Here is a 24589-nt window from a genome sequence, read left to right on the forward strand (position 1 = left end):
TACCACAGTCCACTCAAAGTAAAATCTACTGGGTTTTAGTATGTTCATAGATATGTGCAACCATGAGCAGAGTCAATTGTAGACCATTTTCATCACTTCAAAAATCTCATACCCCTTGGGAAACCAATGTATTCATGTGGCTTGCTTTATTGTGACCTTCTTACACTTTAAAAAAAAACTCATACATCTTAGCTATCACTCCTATCTTTCTATTTAGAGGTTCTTAAGCAACTCCTGGGGCTTTTGAGGTGGCGCTAGTGGTAAAGAACCTGCCTGTCAATGCAGGAGACATAAGAGATGTGGGTTCAATCCCTGGGTTGGGAAGATTCCCTGAAGGTGATATGGCAGCCCACTCCAGTATTCTTGCCTGGAGAATCCCCATAGTCAAAGGAGCCTGGCAGGCTACGTCGATGGGGTTGCAAAGAGTTGGACATGACTGAAATGACTTTGCGTGAATGCATGCAAGCGACTCCTAATATATTTTGTGTTTTTAGAGATTTGCCTATTATGGACATTTCACATAAATGGAATCATGTAGGGTGGGGTCATTTTTGACTGGCTTCTTTTAACTTACTTTACTTTTTACTTGAAAGCATAATGCTTTGCCTATTCTAGGTACCTTAAATAAGTGGAATAATCCAGTATTTGTTCTTTTGTGTCTGGCTTCTTTCACTTAACATGTCTTCAAGGTTCATTCATGTTATAGCATATATCAGAACTTTGTTTTTATGACTGAATGATATTCTACTGTATGTATATACCATTATCTGTTGATGAACTTTTGGATTGTTTCTACCTTTTGGTTAACATGAATAATGTTGCAATGAACATTGGCATCCAAGTGTCTGTTCAAGTCCCTGCTTAGAATTCTTTTGGGTACGTATTTAGGAGTTCTTTCAGGCAGGGACTGAGCCTTTTATAACCAAAATATCTAGTATTGTAAACTTCATAAGAGCAGGTCTTTTTGTCTGTTTTATCTACTGCTTAATAAATACTTCTTTCATGAATGAATGAATAGGATCTATTCATAAATGTTTGTCAAATAATTTCAATATGCTTGAGTAGTTTTCATGATGCTGACTAAAGAGTTTCTTGCTCAGCATGGCAGGTGAGAAGGGGGCTTCCTTTTTTTCCTTTTTCCTCTCTTTAAAAATGTTTATTGAAGTATCCCAAGTGGGACCAGTGGTAAAGAGCCTGCCTGCCAATGTAGGAGACAAAAGAGACGTGGGCTCAATCCCTGGGTTGGGAAGATCTCCTGTAGGATGGCATGGCAACCTACTCCAGTATTTTTGCCTGGAGAATCCCATGGGCACAGGAGCCTAGAGGGCTACAGTACATAGGGTCATAAAGAGTTGGACATGACTGAAGTGACTTAGCACACATACATACACCAAATTACTTCTATTATATGTAATCAGTTCAATCAATTTTTATAAACTGAACACATTTGTATAAGTATCACCCAGAAGAAATAAGGATCCTAGCTATAAAAAGCATTAAAAAAAAGTTACAACTTGGGAGTTCCCTTGTGGTCCACTGGTTAAGACTCCACTGCAAGATGTGTGGGTTCAATCATTGATCAAGAATTAGGATCCCATATGTCATGTGGTGCAGCCAAAAAGTAAAAACAAAAAGTCACAACTTGATGGGCGCCTGACTGTAGTGACTGAGATGCGGTGGCTAACTATTTGTCAGCACAGCAATTGTAAAGTCTCAGATGCACATGAATTTTTCCTTTCTAGATGTGATTAAAGGACAGTGTCAGATAGAATACTGGAGCTTAGGGTGACACTCATTTTATACCCAACATGATAAATAGTATTGCTAAGGTTCACAGCATTCCCTGTGTCGCTCAGGTGGTAAAGAATCTCTGCAATGCAGAAGGTCTGGGTTCCATCCCTGGGTTGGGGAGATCCCCTGGAGAAGGAAATGGCAACCCACTCCAGTATTCTTGCCTGGAGAATCCCAAGGACAGAGGAGCCTGGTGGGCTACAGTCCATAGGATTGCAAAGAGTCGGACATGACTGAGTGACTAACACTTTAAGTGGTTCATTTCAGCTTTCAGTGGTTCAGGGATGTGAGGCAGTGAGTTTTTTTTTTTTTACAGAAAGTTACTATATTTTGTGTAGAATATGGCAGATTTGGTCATCATATGTATTCTTCCCTTAAATAAAAAAGAAGATCCTATATCTAAATTCACACTTCTTACAAGTATGTTCAGTCTTTATCAACTAATTTCTAAGTAGAGGAGTGGCAATATGGAATTCTGTACTTTAAAGTTTAGAGTCATAACTACCAAAATATAACTTTGTTTAAAAAAATCTTGGGTTTTGCTACTTCTCTAGTCCCATTTAATAATTTGTTATTATTCAGTCACTAAGTCGTGTCTGACTCTTTGTGATCCTAATGACTGCAGTGCGCAAGACTTCCCTGTCCTTCACTATCTCCCAGAGTTTGCTCAAACTCATGTCCATTGAGTCAGTGATGCTATCCAATCATCTCATCCTCTGTCACCCCTTTAATTTTTCAATTTTACTTTTACTTTTTCAATTTCCTATATTCTAAAGCAGGTATTGGCAATTTTTTTCTTAAAGGGCCAAGTAGTAAATATTTAGGTTTGATCGTCATACTGTCTTTGTCACAAGTACTCACTCTGCTGGTGCAGTGCAAACTCAGCTACAAACAAACAAATGGCTGTGTTCCACAAAAACTATTCACGGTGATGAGCAGTGGGCTGAATTTGATCCACAGGTTGTTGTTTACCCATCCCTGCAATAGAATATTGTTTTCTTGTCTGATAAACAGATATTCTTAATTTCATGAACTCTGATTTATTGGGGGTTTTTCTTTTATGTTTTATTTTATGGTTATCATTTTTTTAATGGAAAAAATGAACTGCTACTCTCTGGTCATGAAGATACTCTCCTCTGTTTTCTTCTACAACAAGTAACAGCAAATTTCCTATAAAGAAAAGGAAGTAAATATTTTAGGCTTTGCAGGCCACTCAGTTTGTGTCACAACTGCTCAACTCTGCTGTTGTAGCAGGAAAACAACCATGGCTAATACATAAATGAGTTAGTGCAGTTGTGTTCCAGTAAAACTTGATTTGAAAATAAGTGAACTATTTCACTTATTAGAGGTCAGTTTGCTGACCTCTAATCTAGAATAAAACTTCAACAAGTGGTCACTCAAAATGATGTGGTATAAGGAACCAATCCTTCAGTACTTCAAGTTCAAATTAATTGAGTGTGTGCTGTTTTGCCAGGCTGAAGGCTAAATGGCTAATTAAATTCTGGTATATTCACTAGAATATTAAGATCATTGAAAATGATCATTTTGAAGACCAAGTAACATGGGAAAATACTTTTAAGTGGGAAATCAGGATAAAATTTTAAGTTTGTATCTTAATAGCTGTGGACTACTAGAAGGAATTGGCAATCCACTCCAGTATTCTTGCCTGGAGAATCCCATGGACAGAGGAGCCTGGCAGGCTACAGTCCAGAGGGTCACAAAGAGTCAGGCATGACTAAGGTGACTTAGCATGTACACATGCATGAATTTTCGTTAGGCAGAAGAATCTGTTTCTGGTTTTCAAGTTGTCTGCATTGTTGTATTACAAAAATAACTTTAAAAATAGAGTGAGTGAGTAAGTGAAAGTCGCTCAGTCATGTCCAGCTCTTTGTGACCCCATGAACTATACAGTCCATGGAATTCTCCAGGCCAGAATACTGGAGTGGGTAGCCTTTCCCTTCTCCATGGGATCTTCCCAACCCAGGGTTCGAACCCAGGTCTCCCGCCTTGTAGGTGGATTCTTTACCAGCTGAGCTACTAGGGAAACCCCAAAATAGCATAAAGACATGCTAATTAAAACTATTGTTTAATCAAGTCCTGAAGCCTTTTTTCCTAATCAGTGTAGATTGACATTTAAGGAAAATGCATTGTTGCTCTCTTCAAGATATATTGTCATTTTTTCTTTTAATTTTTATATTTTGACAGTGCCCTTATGTCTGCCATTTGTTATATTTACTTACCAAAAAAGAGAATGGTGAGTATTTTCATTCCAATTGTATTACATTCACTCTGTGGAATTAGCATTTGTATTGGCCTTTATAAAGTTTTAATTATTAACATTAGGTTTCGTGGGAATTGTTTTTTAGTACTTTTACCTAAGAGCATCTGCTGAATGGTTTAACTGAGCAGGGTAGTTATATTCTTAATGTGTTGTAAGGAGAAGCTACATGGACAATGTTTCTTTTTATTCTGAACCACAAACTTAGTACTTCTTTTCTTTACCTTCACTAGTCAAACCATTTCGTGTGAGAAAACTGCTTGATCTTCAGGCCAAAATGGTGAGTACTGAAAAGACCTAAAACTGGCTAGTGTACTCTGTGCTAGGTATGGAGCTAGGCTTTGGGGATGTAAAACCGAATGCATCATTATCTTCAAGAAACTTATTGCCTGGGAAGCTTAGTCAACAAAATAAAAATCAGAATTAGACTGGGGTCAAGGGAGGAATGATGATGGTGAGTAGAATTTAACTAGGCCAGGAAGGAAAAGAAGGGCACTCATGGCAGGGAACAGCATGAGCAAAAGCTGGGTAGATATCAAATAGCAGCAACTGTTTATGGAATTGGGTTGGTATGGCTGGAAATTAAGTGTTAGGGAGTAATAAAAAATGACTATTTTATTAAAGTGACTAGCTTATTTATTCTGTGGCTGTGATCTAGGACAGCATTCTTCTCTGGATGCTTAAACTTCAGTATATTTCCTGACTATTATCTCTTGTCCTTACAGCCCTCTTGTCTTGTTATTTCCACTATACCTGCCAGGTAACAGAAGCTTTGGGTATAAAACCGTAGGAAGTTGTGGTGCCTATGCCTAATTATCGAAGCCTGCATGACCTACATAGAGGCATTCAGTTTTCATGAAAAACACAAACACATGTGCACATTTGTGCTTCTCCAGTATGAGGTTTCCTGTTGGTATTTACAATTCAGTGATTGTTTTTGTTTTATTAGGGGCTCCCCTGGTAGGTCACATGGTAAAGAATCTACCTGCAATGCAGACCTGGGTTTGATCCCTGGGTTGGGAAGATCCCCCAGAGAAGAGAATGGCAACCCACTCTAATATTCTTGCCTGGGAAATCCCATGGACAGAGGAGCCTGGTGGGCTATAGTCCGTGGATTCACAAAGAGTCAGACAAGACTAGGCGACTACCACTTTCACTTTCTTGTTTTATAGCTTCCTGTTTCGGTTCTTTGAGTGCATGCAGTATTTCCTGGTAGCTCTCTGAGGATAGTAATAATAATGATTTTGTCTAACTTTAATTTTATTTTATGTTAATCAGTCAGAGAAGAGAGAAAATATAGGGAAGAAGTAAAATATGGGAAAAGATCATAAAAGAGAACATGGCAAGTCGGCGACGGTTGCTTTATGATAGTTGATTTAAATGTTTGAGTTTCTATTCCTAGATTCTCTATAGCATCTTCCTATAGCTATATCACATAATAAAATTAGGATCTGAATATACATTTAATCTTTTTATTTTATTGTTACTTTTTTTTTCTTATTGGCCACAGAATTTAAACTCTTTATTTTATTTCAGGGAATGCAGCCTCATCTCCAGGCTTTGTTGTCACTGTATAAATTCTTTGTTCCTACTTTGATTTCTGTATCTTTGCCTATGAGAAAGAAGGTAAGGGATTAAGGAGTGATAAGTCTTATTTGGATAGAAATATGTTATTTTGAGTAAGTTAATTTATAGATTTTGACTAAAATGTTTATAGCATACTAATATTGTAGTGTTGCTTCTGAGAAGTTTTTTAGGGATTAACACTTCATTTTGATTCTATTCAATGTTCTTAATAGATTCCTGATTAGGAAAAAAAAACACTTTAAATGGACCTGCATGGGTGCAAAATATTTCATAATTAATTTACTTTCAGTTAACGAAGAGTTTCAGATTTTATGCCGTTCCAACTTATGGATACCTCCTCTCATGTACTTTATATTCAAATTTACAGATCTATTTTAAGAATTCAGAGAATCTGTGGAAGACCGCTCTACTTGCTCTGAGGTCAAGGAATCAAGGATTTCCTTCAGAACCTCTAAAGTTGATGTTAGCTAATGTCCATCCTATAAAAAGAGTAAGTATTTAAAACCCCAAATAACTTCCACAGCCTTCTTTATTGTTAAATTCAAATCATAAGGTTTCAGATGTTGGAAGAGATTATAGATTTCTGAGTATATTTTAATTACTTTAATTAGGATTCTATGCAAACCACATTCAGATTCTATTCATTAGATCACCTTAATAAGTGCTTTTACATTTATAGTTTGTAATCTGTTTGATCCACTGATTGTTTCATTATCTTTCTTTTTTAGAATTGGAATTCTCACTCAATTATACCAGTGCTAAATTCCTGTAACTACAGTAAAGAAAGTAGAAAAAAAAGGATGAATCTTTCTGATTACTTCAGTAGCAATGTATCATTTCCACTGGAACAGCTTAAAAGCTTCCCTCAACTCTTACAGAACATTCATTGCTTAGAGGTATATAACTGGGCCACATGCTAATTTGCATAATCCATTTGATCTTCATGGCCTTTATTTTTGTTGTATATTTCTTATCTGATGATTTCCTTGTTGCTCTGATCTCCTTTTTATATTCTTACAGTTGACTGATTTTTCTGTCTTTGCAGCTGCCTTCTCAGATGGGCGCAGTGCTCAACAGCTCTCTGCTACTTCACTATATTAACTGTGTCAGAGATGAGTCAGTCTTACTGAGGCTGTATCACTGGTTGAGTCAAACATTACAAGAAGGTAAAAATTGATGCTTTTAAAGTGTTAGATGAATGAAGAAGGAGCAAGATGGTTTAGAAATAGGTTTCTTTTAAAAGAGTGACGATGTCTAGACAGGAGGAGCCTTCATAAGCTATAATAATTTTTTCTGATAATCATATATTCAGAGCCTGAATACTGCCATTGTTCTAATTTCAAGGGAATGTAAGAAAGGAGATATGTTGTTAAGGAAACACTACTGCATCATCACCAGAACTCACTGGGTGCCTCCACTTTGATGACTGTCACAGTCCACGGCCTCTCTATCTTTTGTATGTTCAGAAACTTGCTGTTAAGCCCGCAGAATCACCAGATTAATACTAACCAAACTCTGAGACTATTGTGTAAGCCAGAATGTCAACTTATTATTTCTTGATAGAAGTAATTCCTTCTGGTGACCAAAATGTTCATGTTTGCTGACTAGAATAGCTCTTCTCTGCTATCAGTATATGTGGGAGCCACATTAGTCATCAGAAGGTTTCTTAATTATTGAACTGAAGGAAAGGGAAGTGAGAGAGTTTTTCATCCAGGCCATAGTAAAACCCAGTCATTTCATTTCCTCTGAGGGGGTCCATCTCTCTAAAAATAGTATTGTGTTCACCAGATTATTTCTTTCCTGGATAAGCAAATCCTGACTCATCGAGTGTTTAAGGTCAGGTTTAGTCAGTTCCAGGGTAACTCTCTTTTTCCTACTAAGAGTCTTTCTTTACATAGGGTATGATACAGTTAAATTTCCACTCACTAAAGTTCTACCACTCTTAGATTACCCCCAGTTCACCCTAATTTAAATTTAGGCATTCTCATGCTTTTAATTCATACACTTACTTTCTTTTGGATTACTGTGAGGCATAAAGCTAATCATATTCATTATATATGACTTTTACCACTTTATTTTTTTTACTATAAGCTTTCCCCCTGTATTACCAAGTTCTTGAGGAACATTGCACTGTCACCTCCATGTATATGTTACAGTCTCCAGTGTGAGCTGGCTGGGATGTATGAGATTGATAGCTTGTTTATATTTATTATTTGTCACTTTAGAGTTGTGGTGATGTTTTGTGTAGCTTTTATTGTTGTGCAACCAGAGCCTTATGCTTAATATTTCTGTTCCAGAGTGTATTTGGTACAAGGTGAATAATTATGATCATGGAAAAGAATTTGCCAACTTCCTGGACACTATCCTCAGGGCAGAATGCTTCTTACAAGTAAGGTTCTGCTTGTTTCCTACGCATTTCACCACTTCTTTTTTTTTTTTTTTTTAGCTTTTTATGTTGTATTGGGGTATAACCAATTAACAATGTTGTGATAGTTTCAGGTGAACAGCAAAGGGACTCAGCCATACATACATATACATGTATCCATTCTCCCCTAAACTCCCTTTCCATCCAGGCTGCCACATAACATTGAGCAGAGTTCCATGACTTCATCACTTCTTAATTTATTTAAATATTCATTGAACACATTTTCATTGGTGCTTAACATCTTTTGTAAACAATATTTGCTCAATTCAAAATTCATCATGAGTGCATGCTAAGCTGCTTCGGTTGTGTCCAACTCTTTGAGACCCCATGGACTGTAGCCTGCCAGGTTCCTCTGTCCATGGGATTTCCCAGGCAAGAACACTGGAGTGGGTTGCCATGCCCTCCTGCAGGGGATCTTCCTGACCCAGGGGTCAAACCTGTGTCTCTTGCATCTCCTGCATTGGCCAGCGAGTTCTTTACCACTAGTACCACCTGGGAAGCCCAAAATTCATTATAGATAGAGCCAATTGAACTGATGTTTAGCTTTGTACTGTTGGCTGTGAAGATAGAACTTGTTAAATTATCCAAATAAGAGAAAAAGATCTAGAGAATTCCCTGACTGTCCAGTGGCTAGGATGCTGTGCTGTCACTGCTGAACACCCGGGTTCAATCCATGGTCAGGGAACTAAAGTCCCACAAGCCTCATGGCATGTGTCACCCCTGATACACACACAAAAACAGAGAAAGAGGTTTAAGGGAACAAACTGAAGATGTAACTGAATGCATTAAATTAATTGAATTGGCCAGTAAGAAAAATCTCACAAGGTCACTGTTGTTGTTCAGTTGCTAAGTTGTGTCCGAACTATTTGCGACCCCATGGACTGCAGCACACCAGGCTTCCCTGTCCTTCACTATCTCCTGGAGTTTGCTCAGACTTCTGTCCATTGAGTCAGTGATGCCATCCAATCATTTCATCTTCTGTTGCCCCCTTCTCTTGCCCTCAAACTTTCCCAGCATCAGGGTCTTTTCTAATGAGTTGGCTTTTTGCATCAGGTGGTCAAAGTATTGGACCTTCAGCGTCAGTCCTTCCAATGAGTATTCAGGGTTGATTTCCTTTAGGATTGACTGGTTTGATCTCCTTGAAGTTCATGGGACTCTCAAGAGTCTACTCCAGCACCACATTTGAAAGCATCAATTCTTCCACAGTCAGCCTTATTTACAGTCCAGCTGTCACATCCATACATAACTAATGGAAAAACTATAGCTTTGATTATACCAACTTTTGCTGGCAAAGTGATGTCTCTGATTTTTAATGTGTTGTCTACGTTTGTCATAGCTTTTCTTCCAAGGAGCAAGTGTCTTTTAATTTCATGGCTGTAGTCACCATCCACAGTGGTTTTGGAGCCCAAGAAAATAAAATTTGTGACTGTTTCCACTTTTTCCCCATCTATTTGCCATGAAGTGATGGGACTGGATGCCAAAATCTTAAGTTTTTTGAATGTTGAATTTTAAGCCAGCCTTTTCACTCTCCCCTTTCTCCTTCATCTGTTTAGTTGAAGGCTGTTTAAGTTCCTCTTCACTTTCTGCTATTAGGGTGGTATCATATAGATATCTGAAGTTCCTGATATTTCTCCTGGCAATCTTGATTCCAGCTTGTGATTCCTCCAGCACAGCATTTCACATGATGTACTCTGCAAGTAAGTTAAATAAGCAGGGTGTTGATAAACAGCTTTGACATAATCCTTTCCCAATTCTGAACCAGTCTGTTGTTCCATGTCTGGTTCTAACTGTTGCTTCTTGACCTGCATACAGGTTTCTCAGGAGACAGGTAGGATGGTCTGGTAGTCCCATCTCTTTAGGAATTTCCCACAGTTTGTTGTGATCCACACAATGAAAGGTTTAGTGTAGTCAATGAAGCAGAAGTAGATGTTTTCCTGGAATTCCCTTGCTTTCTCTATGAACCAACAGATGTTGGCAATTTGATTTCTGGTTCCTCTGGCTTTTCTAAATCCAGGTTATACATCTGAAAATTTTTGGTTTACATACTGCTGAAGCCTAGCTTGAAGGATTTTGAGCATTACCTTGCTAGTGTGTGAAATGAGCGCAATTGTGTGGTAGTTTGAACATTCTTTGGAATTGCCCTTTTTTGGGATTGAAATGAAAAGTGACCTTTCTGTGTCCACTGCTAAGTTTCCCAGTTTGCTGACATATTGAGTGCAGCACTTTAACAGCATCATCTTTCAGGATTTTAAATAGCTCAGTTGGAATTCCATTACCTCCACTAGCTTTGTTTGTAGTAATGCTTCCTAAGGTCCGTTTGACTTCACACTCTAGGATGTCTGGTTCTAAGTGAGTGACCACACCATCATGGTTATCTGGGTTATTAAGGCCTTTTTTGTACAGTTCTGTGTATTCTTGCCACCTCTTCTTAATCTCTTTTGCTTCTGTTAGGTCCTTGCTGTTTCTGTCCTTTATTGTACCTATCCTTGCATGAAATGTTCCCTTGGTATCTCTAATTATATTGAAGAGATCTGTAATCTTTCCCATTCTGTTGTTTTCCTCTGTTTCTTTGCATCATTCACTTAAGAAGGCTTTCTTATCTCTCCTTGTTATTCTCTGGAACTCTGCATTCAGTTGGGTATATCTTTCTGTTTCTCCTTTGCCTTTCACTTCTTTTCTCGAACTATTTATAAGGCCTCCTCAGATAACTACTTTGACTTCTTGCTTTTCTTTTTCTTTGGAATGGTTTTGGTCACCGCCTCCTGTACAGTGTACAAACCTCCATCCACAGTTGTTCAGGCACTCTATCAGATCTAATCCCTTGAATCTATGTGTCACTTCCACTGTATAATCATAAGGGATTTGATTCAGGTCATACCTGAATAGCTTAGTGATTTTCCCTACGTTCTTCAATTTATGCCTAAATTTTGCCATGAGGAGCTCATGATCTGGGCCACAGTCAGCTCCAGATCTTGTTTTTACTAACTGTATGGAACTTCTTCAACTGTAAAGAATATAATCAGTCTGATTTCAGTATTGACCATCTGGTGATGTCCATATGTAGAGTTGTCTCTTGTGTTGTTGGAAGAGATTGTTTGCTATGACTAATGTGTTGTCTTGACAAAACTTTGTTAACCTTTGACCTACTTCATTTTGTACTCCAAGGCCAAACTTGCGTGATACTCTAGGTATCTCTTGACTTCCTACTTTTGCATTCCAATCCCCTAAGATGAAAAAGACATCTTTTTTAGTGTTAGTTCTAGAAGGTCTTGTAAGTCATCATAGAACCGTTCAGCTTCAGCTTCTTCAGCATCAGTGGTTGGGGCATAGACTTGGATTACTGTGATATTGAATCGTTTGCCTTGGAAATGAACCAAGATCATTCTATCGTTTTTGAGATTGCACCCAAGTACTGCATTTTGGATGCTTTTGTTGAGTATGAGGGCTACTCCATTTCTTCTAAGGGATTCTTGCCCACAGTAGATATAATGGTCATCTGAATTAAATTTGCGCAGTTCCATCCATTTTAGTTCACTGATTCCTAAAATGTTGATGTTCACTCTTGCCATCTCCTGCTTGAGCACGTCCAATTTACCTTGATTCATGGAACTCACATTCCAGGTTCCTATGCAACATTGTTCTTTACAGCATCAGACTTGACTTTCACTACCAGGCACATCTACAACTGGGTGTCATTTCCACTTTGGCCAAAGCCTCTTCATTCTTTCTGGAGCTATTTCTCTGCTCTTCTTCAGTAGCATATTGGACACATACTGACCTGGGGGGCTCATTTTCTGGTGCCTATCTTTTTGCCTTTTCATACTATACATGGGTTCTCAAGGCAAGAATACTGAGTGGTTTGCCATTCCCTTCTCCAGTGAACCATGTTTTGTCAGAACTCTCCACCCCATGACCCATCTGTTTTGGGTGGCCCTACACAGCATGGCTCATAGCTTCATTGAGTCATGCAGCCCATTTGCCATGACAAGGCTGTGATCCATGTGATCATTTTAATTAGCTTTCTGTGGTTATGGTTTTCATTTTGAAGGCTGTGGGATTGTAGTTCTTGCTTCTTCTGTCTGCCCTCTGATGGGTGAGAATAAGAGATTTGTGCAAGCTTCCTGATGGGAGGGACTGGCTGTGGGGAAAACTGGGTCTTGCTCTGGTGGGCAGGACCATGCTTAGTAAATCTTTAATCCAATTTTCTGCTGATGGGTAGGGCTCTGTTTCCTCCCTGTTAGTCACAAGCAGTGACCCTATGTTCTTATAATCAACAGCATTTTTTTGATTGCTGAATATGTTAAGTCAGTTAATTACTTGACCTGGGTAACCCTGAGTTGTACTATTAAGCTGCTACTCAGGTATCAGCACCATCAAGAAGCCTTAGTCAATCTGAGTTAGATGTTTTTTTCTTTGTGCTCCCTTGGCTCTTGTGTGTTTTCCTGTATCGTGGTATCTTGAAGCATCTGTTTTTCCACACATTATGGGCTCCAGACAGGTGGGAACCCTGTCTAACTTTTCTTCATGTATAGGTGTTCAACTTGGTACCTGGTGCAAAAGAGATTGTCAATAAATGTTTGTTGAATAAATCTTAAGGATTTTATATGAAACCATTGAATTAGAAGTTGGGTTTGGATAATGGTGGTGAGTATAAAAGAATTAGGTTGACTTTTTAGATTTTCTTCTTGGAAAGATGATGATGAGAGTATAAGAAAAGCAGGCTAAGAAGGAAAGATATATTTGGTTTAAAAGATGCCTGTGGGATATCTAAGAGGTTCAATAGGCAGTTAGATAATAAGTCTAGGGATCAGAATGAGATTTGGGCTGCAAATGCAGACATTTAAGACTTCTCATGATATAGGTGATGGTTTTAGCTGTGTTATAAGATGTGATTGTTCAGAGAATTCATGTCTGAAAAGAAGGTGCAGAATAGAGTCTTGGTGCATGCCACTATTTAAGACTCAGGATGACAGAATTAAAAGGGAAAGCCCTGGATCCTCACTCACTTGTGAAAACACAAGCAGCTAGACACTCAACCCTCCCCAGATGGTGTTGCCCGGAGTTCAGGTTTGGTCTGTGGCTCCTGTTGAAATTCCAGGCTTACTGTGCAACTTTATGGACTATTCAAGTGTCTGCATGTACTCCAAAATAATAGTTTCATTTATCTTGAAAAATATTTCATAATTTGATTTCTTAGCTTCTTTTTAGTTGGTGAAGTTTTATGGTATTTGAAAACTATGTTGATAAAGATGTTAAAGTATTCAAATATTAATCATCTGGTTCTTTTTAGGAGAAAGTCTGATACCTAACCCAAGGCTTTTAATTATGACAAAAAAATAAGAGTAAAACAACTATTGCACAATATAAATTGGTTGTTTTGAGTGTAGTTATGACTGAAGAGCTCCACGTAAGGTTTTACCATCAACTTGTGTTATAGGAGGGGTTTTATTCCTGTGAAGCATTCCTGTATAAGAGCCTTCCTCTCTGGGATGGCCTCTGTTGTCGATCACAGTTCCTTCAACTTGTGAGCTGGATTCCTTTTAGTAGCTTCTCTGGTATGTATCATGAAAATTTGGAGCCATTTAATTCAGTGTAATGTTAATTAAAAGAATTGAATGATGTTTTTCTTTTCTGATTTTTAGAGGTGAAGCCACTTCTTTTTGACCATCTTTCACGGCTTTTCTTTACATCATCTATTTTTTTCAAGGTAAAAAACATTGTCTTAGTCTATGGCTGGTGGTACACAATTTCAAACCCACATTACAACAGTAGTTTTTTAATAGGATTCACTTGAACCTGGACTTGAGGTACTACGTCACTCAAATCAAAGTTAATGTATAGAATTTTCTGTTTTTAAGGTTTTGTCACATATAATTTTCCTGAACTGTTTCCACTTGTGGCAGATAATGAAGTGAATGAACAGGTGGCAAATCAGTATTAAAAACAAACTAGGAAATAACTTAAGCATACTTAGTTTGATTGTTGTGTTTGATAGTTTTGTAGATATACTTTTTCATTTCTCAGATATATATTGAGCGCACACTATGTGTTATAATAGTCATTTTCTGTTAATAAAATTGTTCTAACCTTATATAATAAAATTAAAATGTGTTATTATTTTGGAGTATTCTCCAAAAAAAAAAACAAAAAAAACACGCTGTGGTTTACAGGAGTTCTATCTAAATTTGAGAGCCACTTTCTTATAGAATGGTTATTCCTATTCTAAAAGAGTGACAATATAAGTAATATTCCTTTGTAGTTTTTTCACCTTAAATCATTTATTGTTGGCCACATTTACAGAAAAAATATATTGTCCTGATTAGTGTTTATCCTAATCAAATGGTACTTTATTAATTGCCTATCCCAAACTTCTAATTCAGTTATTCTTTTTTTTCTAAAATGTTTATTTTTTGTTTATTTGGCTGTGCTGGGTCTTAGTTATGGCACGCAGGATTTTTAGTTACAGCATGTGAACTCTTAATTGTGTCATGTGAGATCTAATTCCTTGACCAGGGAATGAACCTGGGCCCCCTGCATTGGGAGTGGAGAGTCTTAACCACTGGACCACCAGGGAAGTCCCTCAGTTATTCTTTATTTCTTCTCTTATTTTACCAATCTAGAGTGCTGTTTATCTGTAAATATTAGATTAAACCATCTGAATAGATTTAACCTGATAGATCAAAGCTGTTTGACAATTGGCAGTTTCATATGTTCCAGCCTAACAAGGATACATTTATACACACATGTATATATTCATATTTGAGAGTAGGAGGTGGAGAGAGGAAGGGAAACAGACAGTGGGCCAAAGACAGAAATCAAGGGAATACTTACTACTTAATTCTCACTGAAAAGGAGAGTCTATAAAGGAACATTTTCAAGAAGTATGAAAAGAACCAGGAGAATAGCAGTTCCAAACAGAGAGACACAGGCTATCAAGAAGGAGTGAAGGGATAATGTTGTCATGTATCCCAAGAGGGTCCAGAAAGATACGGACCAAAAAAGTTTCTTTTGGAATTGATAATACAGAGGTCTTGGCTACTTTTGTGAACAGGTTCAGTGGAGTGTGGGGTAAAAACCAATTTGTGGAGCTTGAGGAGTCAATGAGAAATGAAGACAAGACAATGAGTATTGACTGTGTTTCCAAAAGTTTGGCTAAGGGAGGGATAGAGAAAGAGAGCTACAGTGGGACTTTGAATCAAGGGAAGGTTGTAACTTTTTTTGTCCCCAGAGTGAGAAAAACCTGGACATGTTTATAGATAGGATAGAAGGAGCCAGATAAGAAGAAAGAGAGGTTGAAAATGGGGGAAAGATGGGGGATAATTGACAGTGCAGGGTTTCAGAAAAAGCATGATAGTATTGGTTTAAGACTAGGTAGAGTGATTTGCCTGAATGGTGGTAAGGGGTTGGGAGGTACTACTCTTTTCTAAGATTGGGAACAAGGATGTAGAGATAGGTGGACATGGAGATATATTTGTACAGTTTGAACAAAGAACAAGAAATTGAAATACTTTCCTAAAAATGTTAAATTTCTCAAAATAAGAAGTGCATTGTAGAGGACAGAATTGAGTAGGGAGCTTCAAGAGGGTGTTATGTGAAGAGGACAGCCATTAAAAAAAATGGGAGAGAGAGACAGCTGATTGAAGAGAAGTATGGTAAAAGGATCACTGGGCTTTATTAAGGGCCCAGATGAAGTTGGAGACCATAACTTAGGAGTGGTGTAGAGCTGTGCTTCTCAATCTTTTTTTTTAAACCCATGCCCCCTTCTTATAAAGATAAAAACCTCATGCCTTCCATTAATATGAAGGCTGGATGGGATAGAGTAGGTGAGTGGAGATTTTCTGAATATGACATAGTAATATTGAATATCTTTGCAAATGTTAAATTAGCATCAAAATAGAAATGGAATTATATATAATTCTAAATATATATGTATATAAATATATATATATATAATTATATATAATTCTAAAATAGAATTATTTTAGAAGGTGATTCCAAGTTTGATTTCAGCTCAAACATATTTATAATCTGAATGTGAGGTGTGTCAGTTTCTAAAAAAAATTAATTGAACTCTTCAATGAAGTAGCAGTGAGCACTGTATCACTGCAGATATTCAAATAGTATCTAGACCATTAATTATTAAGGATGTTTGAGAAAGATTTCCTGTATTAGGTTTTGGGATGGTGTGGATTGCTTTCAAATTTGTAGATATGACAATTTATCCTTATAAGTGTTCTAGTCACACTTGTTTCAAGACTATATTGTTTATATGTGAATAAGTTCCTGGGATATCAAGGCAAAGCCTAAGAAAGGAAAAACTATAGAATTGTTTTCCACAGTCACAGAAGATAAATTTTATGACCAACAATAAATTGCAGTTGTAGACCCAAGGTGAAAAGAGTAGGAAACACATATCTGAAGCAACTTAAGAGGATCTCTGAGGGGAGATAATAAGGGGTGGGTGATGCCATATTTGATGATGTAATATATTATGAATGAATATAATTTAGAAAAACAAGAGTCTATTCCTTGCTGATAAGCTGGGGGCCAGCTTGTAGAGAAAATGGCAAAATAAACTTGTACTTGCATTAATCTGTCTCTTGGGAGACCAGTCAGATTGGAGCAGCAGCTATAGCGGGTTCTGAATTGGATGTGGTTGTCTCCATAGTCCCTTCTATCTCTAAGCCTCTGGTTTAGTCTGTTAGTTCTCAACACTATGGTATAACTGAATGATTTTTTGTTTTGCCTCTGCAGTGTAGTGTTCTTCAGTGTCTGAAAGAACTACTGCAAAATTGGCTGCTGTGGCTTTCTATGGACATCCACGTGAAATCTGGGAGGAACAGTCCTCTGTGAGTTATCTTATAACCCTCCACAAGAGTTGATCTGTGCAAAACTGCATATGGAGTTTAATGGTGTGACATGAAACCTAATTGCTCTATGTAAATAGTAAATTGTACTTTTCTAAGGTTTTTTTTTTCTACTTTTCACCCTTCCCCACAATCCTGTGAGAAAGATTAATTCTTTAAGTTTTATTATATAAATCAGAAAGCAACCCCTAAGCCTCTAACGTTAGAACTTGCAACTTTGGCTTTCATTCAGTTTGTATTCTTGCTTATATGTGAAGTCAATTTTGATGATGGCTAGGAAAATCTGTAATTTTGCTGTACAGATTTTTTTTTGTTTCCCTGATATATTTTGCTAGTATACATTAATAATTTAATTTCACTTTGTAATTTAAAAAGAGCCCTGAATTTCCATTATGTTCATTATTGTTAAATATAAAACCTCAAAGTGAAAGTCAAAGACTTAACTGAATTTCAAGGAACTGCCTAAACCAGGTTGCTTTGATTCTTTCTACCTAGAGTCTTGGGTTCTCCTATATTCTTTTTTAACATTAATTTTTTAAACTTTATATTATAGAAAATTCCAAACAAATTCAAAAGTAGAGAAAATAGTACAATTATTACCCTTATGTACGCATCATCCAGCTTCAACAGTTACCAACTCATGGTTAACTTTCTCATCTTTAGCACCCTTCATGTCTCTCCTCCTTTGTACTAGATATTTTTTAAGCAAAACCAAGACATCATTTCAGCAGTTGAAAAATTATATCAGTATAACACATAAAAATTAATAGTTTATAATATGTTCAAATATCTAATCAATGTTCAAATTCCCTATATTATTAGTCACATTCTTACTTTATAACATAAGGATCCCTTAGCTTCAATAGCAAATACTTGGTGGTTAGTTTGGTAAGATTAGTCTAGATCTATTTTTCTCTATGTTCTTTTCCCTATAGTTATCTCCAACTTTGTTATGAGAATGGAGAAAACAAGATTCTTGGAAGTTACCTGGAAAATTCTTATTTCTTCATATTTATTATTACAGTGCTTCCATATATCATGTATGTCTGATCACTTTTAGAAGAAAATGGAGCATTAGTGAGTAGTGAAAGTATCTTGTAAAGCAGTGCTTCTCAAAATGTGGTTTCTGGACCCGCAACATAGGCATAACCTGGGAACTTGTTGCTATTTAGTCGCCCAGTTGTGTCCAACTTTTTGTGACCCTATGGACTGCAGCACTCCAGGCTTCCCTGTCCTTCACCATCTCCCAGAGCTTGCTCAAATTCATGTCCATTGAGTCAATGATGCCATCCAACCATCTCATCCTCTGCCACCTCCTTCTCCTCCTGCCTTTATTCTTTCCCAGCATCAAGGTCTTTTATAGTGAGTCAGCTCGTCGCATCAGGTGGCCAAAGTATTGGAGCTTCAGTTTCAGCATCAATTCATCCAATGAATATTCAGGGTTGATTTCCTTTAAGATTGACTGGTTTGATCTCCTTACTGTCCAAGGGACTGTCAAGAGTCTTCTCCAATACCACAGTTCGAAAGCATCAATTCTTCGGTGCTCAGCCTTTGTTATGGTCCATCTCTCACATCCATACATGACTACTGGAGGTAGAGCCCAGAAATATGTGTTTTAACAAATGCCTCCAGAATTTTGGTACAAGCTAAAGTTTGGGAACCCCTATCATAAGAAATTCCATTTGAATGCTTAATCTTTTCAAATGCCTCAATTCTATTAAGAATAGTATGTTTACATTTATAATGTTTAGCCAATTTGCAGTGTAAGTCTTAGGCACCCTAATACAGGTGGTTTACAATTTCTGTACTTTATTTCTAAAAATCCTAGGATCCTTTTTAATTAGTGTCATAAATTTTGAGAGGGCATTTAAAAAGGGGCTCTGCTTTCTAAAATTCTTAAAACAAATAAATTACATAATTGTAGATAACTATGCTTGTCTTAATACTACTTGGCATTATAAAATATAGCTCTTAAGTTCTCTATAATTCCTTCCATTTTGGAGACAGGAGTGTAATGCTATGTCTCCATCATGTGACCATGTACCATAGAGGGAGTAAACTGTAGTTGTAGATCACAAGGAGAGAAGGGTGGGAAACTGTTCTCAGCAATGGTTCTCCAGGGGGCATTTTTGGTTGGCACAGTGACTGGAAAGAGGGTGCTAACATCTTTTAGTAGGTAGAAGCCAGAAGTGCTAAACGTGCTGTAGTCAGTAGGGAGTAGAAGGCAATCCTGAATGATGAGTTGTGTCATCTAAAATACCCCCTGTAGTGTCCTGTAGAGAAACATTTTTAAAGGATGCTGTCTGAGCAGTCATTATTGTGCAGATTATTTCAGACATATTTGTCAAGTGCTGCCAGAAATCATAAAGTACAGTTTTGCAAGTGACAGTCTGACTGTATGTATCCCCACCTATTTGAATGATCTCTTAATCTTTTCCTGCTTGCTCTGCCACTGAATTATGTCATGGTGGTGGGTAATGGTAGAGTTGTCATCATTTCAAGCTCTCAGACTATATATGATTCCTTTTTCCTTGTGCATAACCATTGTTGGCTACCTAGGTCTGAGGGTAAAGCTATGAAATCACATTTCCCAGTCTTTTCCTAATCCAGTCAACAGTGGATTGTAGGACAAGAGTGAATGGATGGATGGATTGAACCAATTATACCCATGTGTCATTTAAAGAGACACAATTCATTGATTTGGCTAGAATATAAAATATCTGGATCTGGGTTTTACCAGAAGAATGAAAGATGCCAGAAATTTTACTCATTCAATTTAAAAATTGAATTCCAGTTAAAGTGAATATATTTTTAACAGCATTTTTAATTCAGAAATTCAGGCAAAACTGGTTTTGGATTTGTGTACTTAGAAACTAATTTGCTGACTGCTGTGGTCCCTGGACATTGGTAATATTATCTAAAGTCTGGAGTTTAATCCTTTCTTTCTCTGTTATTTACTAATATTAGAGTGGTTGCTCAGGATATTCTATGAATTGGTCTTAATGGTTCCCTAGATAGCTGTATGGAGAAGGCAATGGCAATCCACTCCAGTACTCTTGCCTGGAAAATCCCATGGACGGAGGAACCTGGTAGGCTGCAGTCCATGGGTTTGCGAAGAGTCGGACACGACTGAGCGACTTCACTTTCACTTTTCATTTTCATGCATTGGGGAAGGAAATGGCAACCCACTCCAGTGTTCTTGCCTGGAGAATCCCAGGGATGGCGGAGCCTGTTGGGCTGCTGTCTATGGGGTTGCACGGAGTTGGACACGACTGAAGCGACTTAGCAGCAGCAGCAGCAGATGGCTGTATGTTGTGATCACTGTGGTTTTAAAGTGAGTTGTACTTTGGAGTGCCGATCATTTTCTGAAATTCCCAACAACTTTTTGCTGTATATTTAATCCAGCTTTAGCTGGGAAATTGTGAGGACTTTTGCTAATACGGATCTGCATGTCATGGTTTCTTATTGCAGAGAGACAACTTTAGGTGGATCCATGAACTCTGTGTCCGAACTGATTCACTACGTAGGATGGCTGTCCACTACTGCAGTGCGCTTGGAAAGCAACCATACTTTCTTGCTGCACTTTATTTTGGATTTCTATGAGAAGGTAGTATACATCCCATTTCCCCTACTTAGATTTTTGTGATAGCTGTCTGCTTTACTACTCTGTTGTTTAAATTTTATGCACAACTATTACGTTGGGCTATGGTCTTATTATCATAGTTAATTTTAGTTAATAAACTAAAGTTAAACATGGTTAATTTTGAAGTTAATGATTATATTCTGGCCTGAATAATTGACAAGGAGAAAAAGCAAATGCTTTTTTCTGAATTCCAGGTACCACTTTAATAGACATTCCCCTGAATAATGCTAACCCTAGACAGAAGTCTGTCTTTTTGCTCATCCATTATAGATCTCTAACCCCTGGTAAAAAAACAAAACTGCTGTTTCCTTAGCTCTCTACCCCCAGCTTTCAGCCTTATTTCTGCCAGTACCTATGATTCTGGTCCTCTTCTGTTGTTTTGTAATATTCAACCTAGACGGAACTATTATCTAGGAAGTACCCACTAATCTCAGTTTTCCTGGCTTCTTCCCTTCACTGATACCTAGTTGTATTATGTTTGCTTGGAAGATTGCTTGTTTGTTTTCCAGGTTGACAGCTAAGTAATGTGATAAATCAGTATTTATGGGACTTAAGCCCACCTAGGGCTTCCCAGGTGGCACTAGTGGTAAAGAACCTGCCTGCCAATGCAGGAGACATACTAGGTGGCGAATTCAGTCCCTGGGTTGGGAAGATCCCCTGGAGGAGGGCATAGCAACCCACTCCAGTTTTCTTGCCTGGAGAATATCATGGACAGAGGAAACTGGTGGGCTACACAGTCCATAGGGTCGCAAAGAGTTGGACATGACTGAAGTGACTTAGCATGCATAGGACTTAAGAAAGAAATGTTCTTTTCCCCTTTCTCCCTAACTCTAAGATTTCTCCCCAGAAAAAAAAAAAAGAGATTTTAATAATAAAACCTTCCAGAAATAATCCTCTATCATAAGGTTACTGTTTGGTGAGGTACATTTTTAAGCAAGTTGTGGCTACCTATTCTGTTTATGAATCAGGCAGGACCAACCCTAATGTTGTTGCTTATTCTCTAGTGATGCTTCTTTGGGTGAAGTTGGTTGAGGGGTTCTGAGGAATAATTTATATACTGATATTATCATTCTTCCCAAAAGGTGTGTGACATATATATAAATTATAACCTTCCATTAGTGGTGGTGTTTCCTCCTGGGGTCTTCTATCCTGCACTCCTCAGCCTGGATTCCAGTATCCTGAATCAACTCTGTTATATTATGGACAGGTATGAAACCTTTTCCCCATTTTTATATCATAATCCCATCCTCGTTTTCCAGCTATAAAATAAAGTATATAAATATACTACAGTAAGATTATATGGGCTTCCCGGGTGGCGCAGTGGTAAAGAACCCACCTGCAATGCAGGAGCTGCAGGAGATGCAGATTTAGTTTCTGGGTGAGGAAGATCCCCTGGAGAAGGAAATGGCAACCCACTCCAGTATACTTGCCTGGAGAATCCCATGGACAGAGAAGCCTGGCAGGCTACAGCCCATGGGGTCTCAAAGAGTCGGACACGACTGCATACACACATGCAAGCTTATTATATATAATGCAGTAAAATATTCAGAACAATCAGATTGTTATCTGTTTTCTGCCAGGGCCTTTGGAAATAGGAAACCTGGCTTTCTTTTGGGAATGACCTTTCAATGTGGAACTATTTTAACTGTGTTCTTAAAATGTCAGCATGAGGGACGTGTAATAAAAGAATTCATAGTTAAGGATCTTTTTGTGCAGTGGTACTGTTGCACTCAGCATTGTTAATTCTTGTTGCTGTGTTGCAAAGAAAAATTAGTCATTTACTGACAACTAACAACTGATTTAAGTCTACATAGCTTCTTTGGTTAAAAGAACATTTTCTGGGAGATAAAGGGGAGCTATTACCAATTATATGGAACTGTAAGTATTAAATTTCTGATACCTTCTAATTTTTCCACTTATGGACTGAAATTGCTCTTTTTAGGCCATAAGTGTAGACCCTTTTGGCATAACTTGTAGGACTATGCTAAGGTTTAAATAGGACTGATGTTGAAGCTGAAACTTCAATACTTTGGCCACCTGATGCGAAGAGCTGACTCATTTGAAAAGGCCCTGATGCTGGGAAAGATTGAGGGCAGGAGGAGAAGGGGACGACAGAGGATGAGATGGTTGGATGGCATCACTGACTCAAAGGACATGGGTTTGGGTGGACTCTGGGAGTTGGTGATGGACAGGGAGGCCTGGCGTGCTGCAGTTCATGGGGTCGCAAAGAGTCGGACACGACTGAGCGACTGAACTGAACTGAACTGAAATGTTCAAAAGCTAATTTTCAGTCAAGAAAAAATTATACTTCTAGGTTTTCCCTTTAGCCTGTCTACTGCACCTTTTTTTCCACATGAAGAAAATGTTATGTATCAGAAGCTGCTTTTGAGACTCTTATTAATTTTTAATACTGAAACATTAAAAACATTGCCTTTCTTTTTTTTACTGAAATACAATTTACAGAGTCAAGTGCATATCCTAAGTGTACAATTCAGTATTTGAGCCTCTGTTAATTTTTATTCTTTGAGGAAAATGTACCACAAAAGGAAAAAAATATTTAACTAGACAGCTGGATATTTGTGTATGTACATATATTTAAAATGTAAACTTTTGTTTATATTTACATAGGAAAGGCATTTAATGGTAAAAGTTTTATTCTGTTCTTTTAGGTATCATAAAAATTTGACTGCTGCAAAGAAAAATGAGTTTGTACACAAGGTATGGATGATGAATCTCTGTATTAAGTCACCATTGTAGAGATATAAGATCTGTTGGGAATAAGAAACGAAGGGAGAATAGGTGATAATGAAAATTTTTTTCCTTTCCCAATAGACAAAATCAGAGTTCAGCTTCAGCAGCAAGACCTATCAAGAATTTAATCAGTATTTGACAGCCATGGTTGGTTGTCTGTGGACATCCAGGCCCTTCCAGAAAGGATTATCTATTGACCCTGAAATCTTAGGAAATGCTTCAGTAGCAGAGTATAAAAAAAGTTTAAATTTAGTCCATCATCCTGCTTTTTTGAGTTATACTGTTTCATTTCTGCTACAGGTAAGAATATTTAAACAATTTTTAGATTTTCTGTGGGAATACCATGATGGCACAAATAGGAAATTTCGTAAATTTAGTGTGTCTGAATTGCAAGACATGTGTTCAGTCATACTTTTTGAGTATCAGCTAACTTTTAGGTATTGTGCTAGGCTCTGGGGATTCAAAGTTAGTTTCTACCCACAAAGAGCTTTGGTTTGTGGCAGAGACAGATTTGTGAACATTACTGCAATATAGTTAGGTGAAATGAGAAGTACAATTGTGAGAAATAGGGGGAGGGAATATTAGTTCAATTCTATTTGGGTAGAGGTGGTGCCAGGTAAGAAAAGGGTACAGAAAAGTTGAAGCTTTGGTAAAATCCTTGTAGACAAGATGGAAAATGTAAGCTAGACAATATTATCATTAGAGTTGAAGTCTTAGCCAAAGACTGCTGATCTAATAGGTTGATATCAGTATGTAGGCAAAGGGGTCTTTTTAGGACTTTATCACCAGCCCTGTCACTTTCAACATTGTGAGTGACTTACCTCAAATGGTGTGCATATCATCTGTGTGTGGATGACACAGCAGGATGGAATTACAAATACACTGATAGACTGTGGATTCAGAATTCCCTGAACAGACTGAAGCATTAAGAAATCTAACAAAATGAAAAAAAAAAGTTTAGAATGAGAGAGATAGTCATTGAATAATTGTTTAATATATTCATGCAAGAACCAGGCACTGTGTTGAACAAGACACATCTAAGTACTGCCCTAATAGAGCTTAGAATCCAGTTGGGGAGGCAGTCATTAAACAGACATCTTACAATAAAGAATGATGAATAATATAGGGAAAGTACAGAGAACAATGAAAAAATACACAGATGTTTGACCCAACTCAGGTTTTACAGAAGTGATGCTGATTAGAGTTTTGAAGGACGAGCATGAGCTTGTCAAGACAGGAGTGATATT

General features: G+C 37.6%; 1 protein-coding gene across 4 annotated transcripts in view; it reads left to right on the top strand.

Annotated features, from left to right (window-relative positions):
* Nucleotides 1–24589, top strand: part of CENPI (centromere protein I) — a 57066-nt gene that overhangs the window by 15353 nt on the left and 17124 nt on the right. For 3 of the 4 annotated variants that reach the window (XM_061137281.1, XM_061137284.1, XM_061137282.1), the window contains exons 6-19: nucleotides 3997–4045; nucleotides 4303–4349; nucleotides 5606–5695; nucleotides 6024–6146; nucleotides 6385–6552; nucleotides 6702–6822; nucleotides 7954–8045; nucleotides 13519–13636; nucleotides 13724–13788; nucleotides 16836–16930; nucleotides 20420–20555; nucleotides 21674–21798; nucleotides 23261–23309; nucleotides 23424–23642. In XM_061137281.1, the coding sequence (XP_060993264.1) occupies nucleotides 3997–4045; nucleotides 4303–4349; nucleotides 5606–5695; nucleotides 6024–6146; nucleotides 6385–6552; nucleotides 6702–6822; nucleotides 7954–8045; nucleotides 13519–13636; nucleotides 13724–13788; nucleotides 16836–16930; nucleotides 20420–20555; nucleotides 21674–21798; nucleotides 23261–23309; nucleotides 23424–23642 (1497 nt within the window). The remainder of the gene's footprint in view (nucleotides 1–3996; nucleotides 4046–4302; nucleotides 4350–5605; nucleotides 5696–6023; nucleotides 6147–6384; nucleotides 6553–6701; nucleotides 6823–7953; nucleotides 8046–13518; nucleotides 13637–13723; nucleotides 13789–16835; nucleotides 16931–20419; nucleotides 20556–21673; nucleotides 21799–23260; nucleotides 23310–23423; nucleotides 23643–24589) is intronic. The other variant, XM_061137283.1, reaches the window with a different exon arrangement.

Source organism: Dama dama, chromosome X (assembly GCF_033118175.1).
Source record: "Dama dama isolate Ldn47 chromosome X, ASM3311817v1, whole genome shotgun sequence".
NCBI lineage: Eukaryota > Metazoa > Chordata > Mammalia > Artiodactyla > Cervidae > Dama > Dama dama.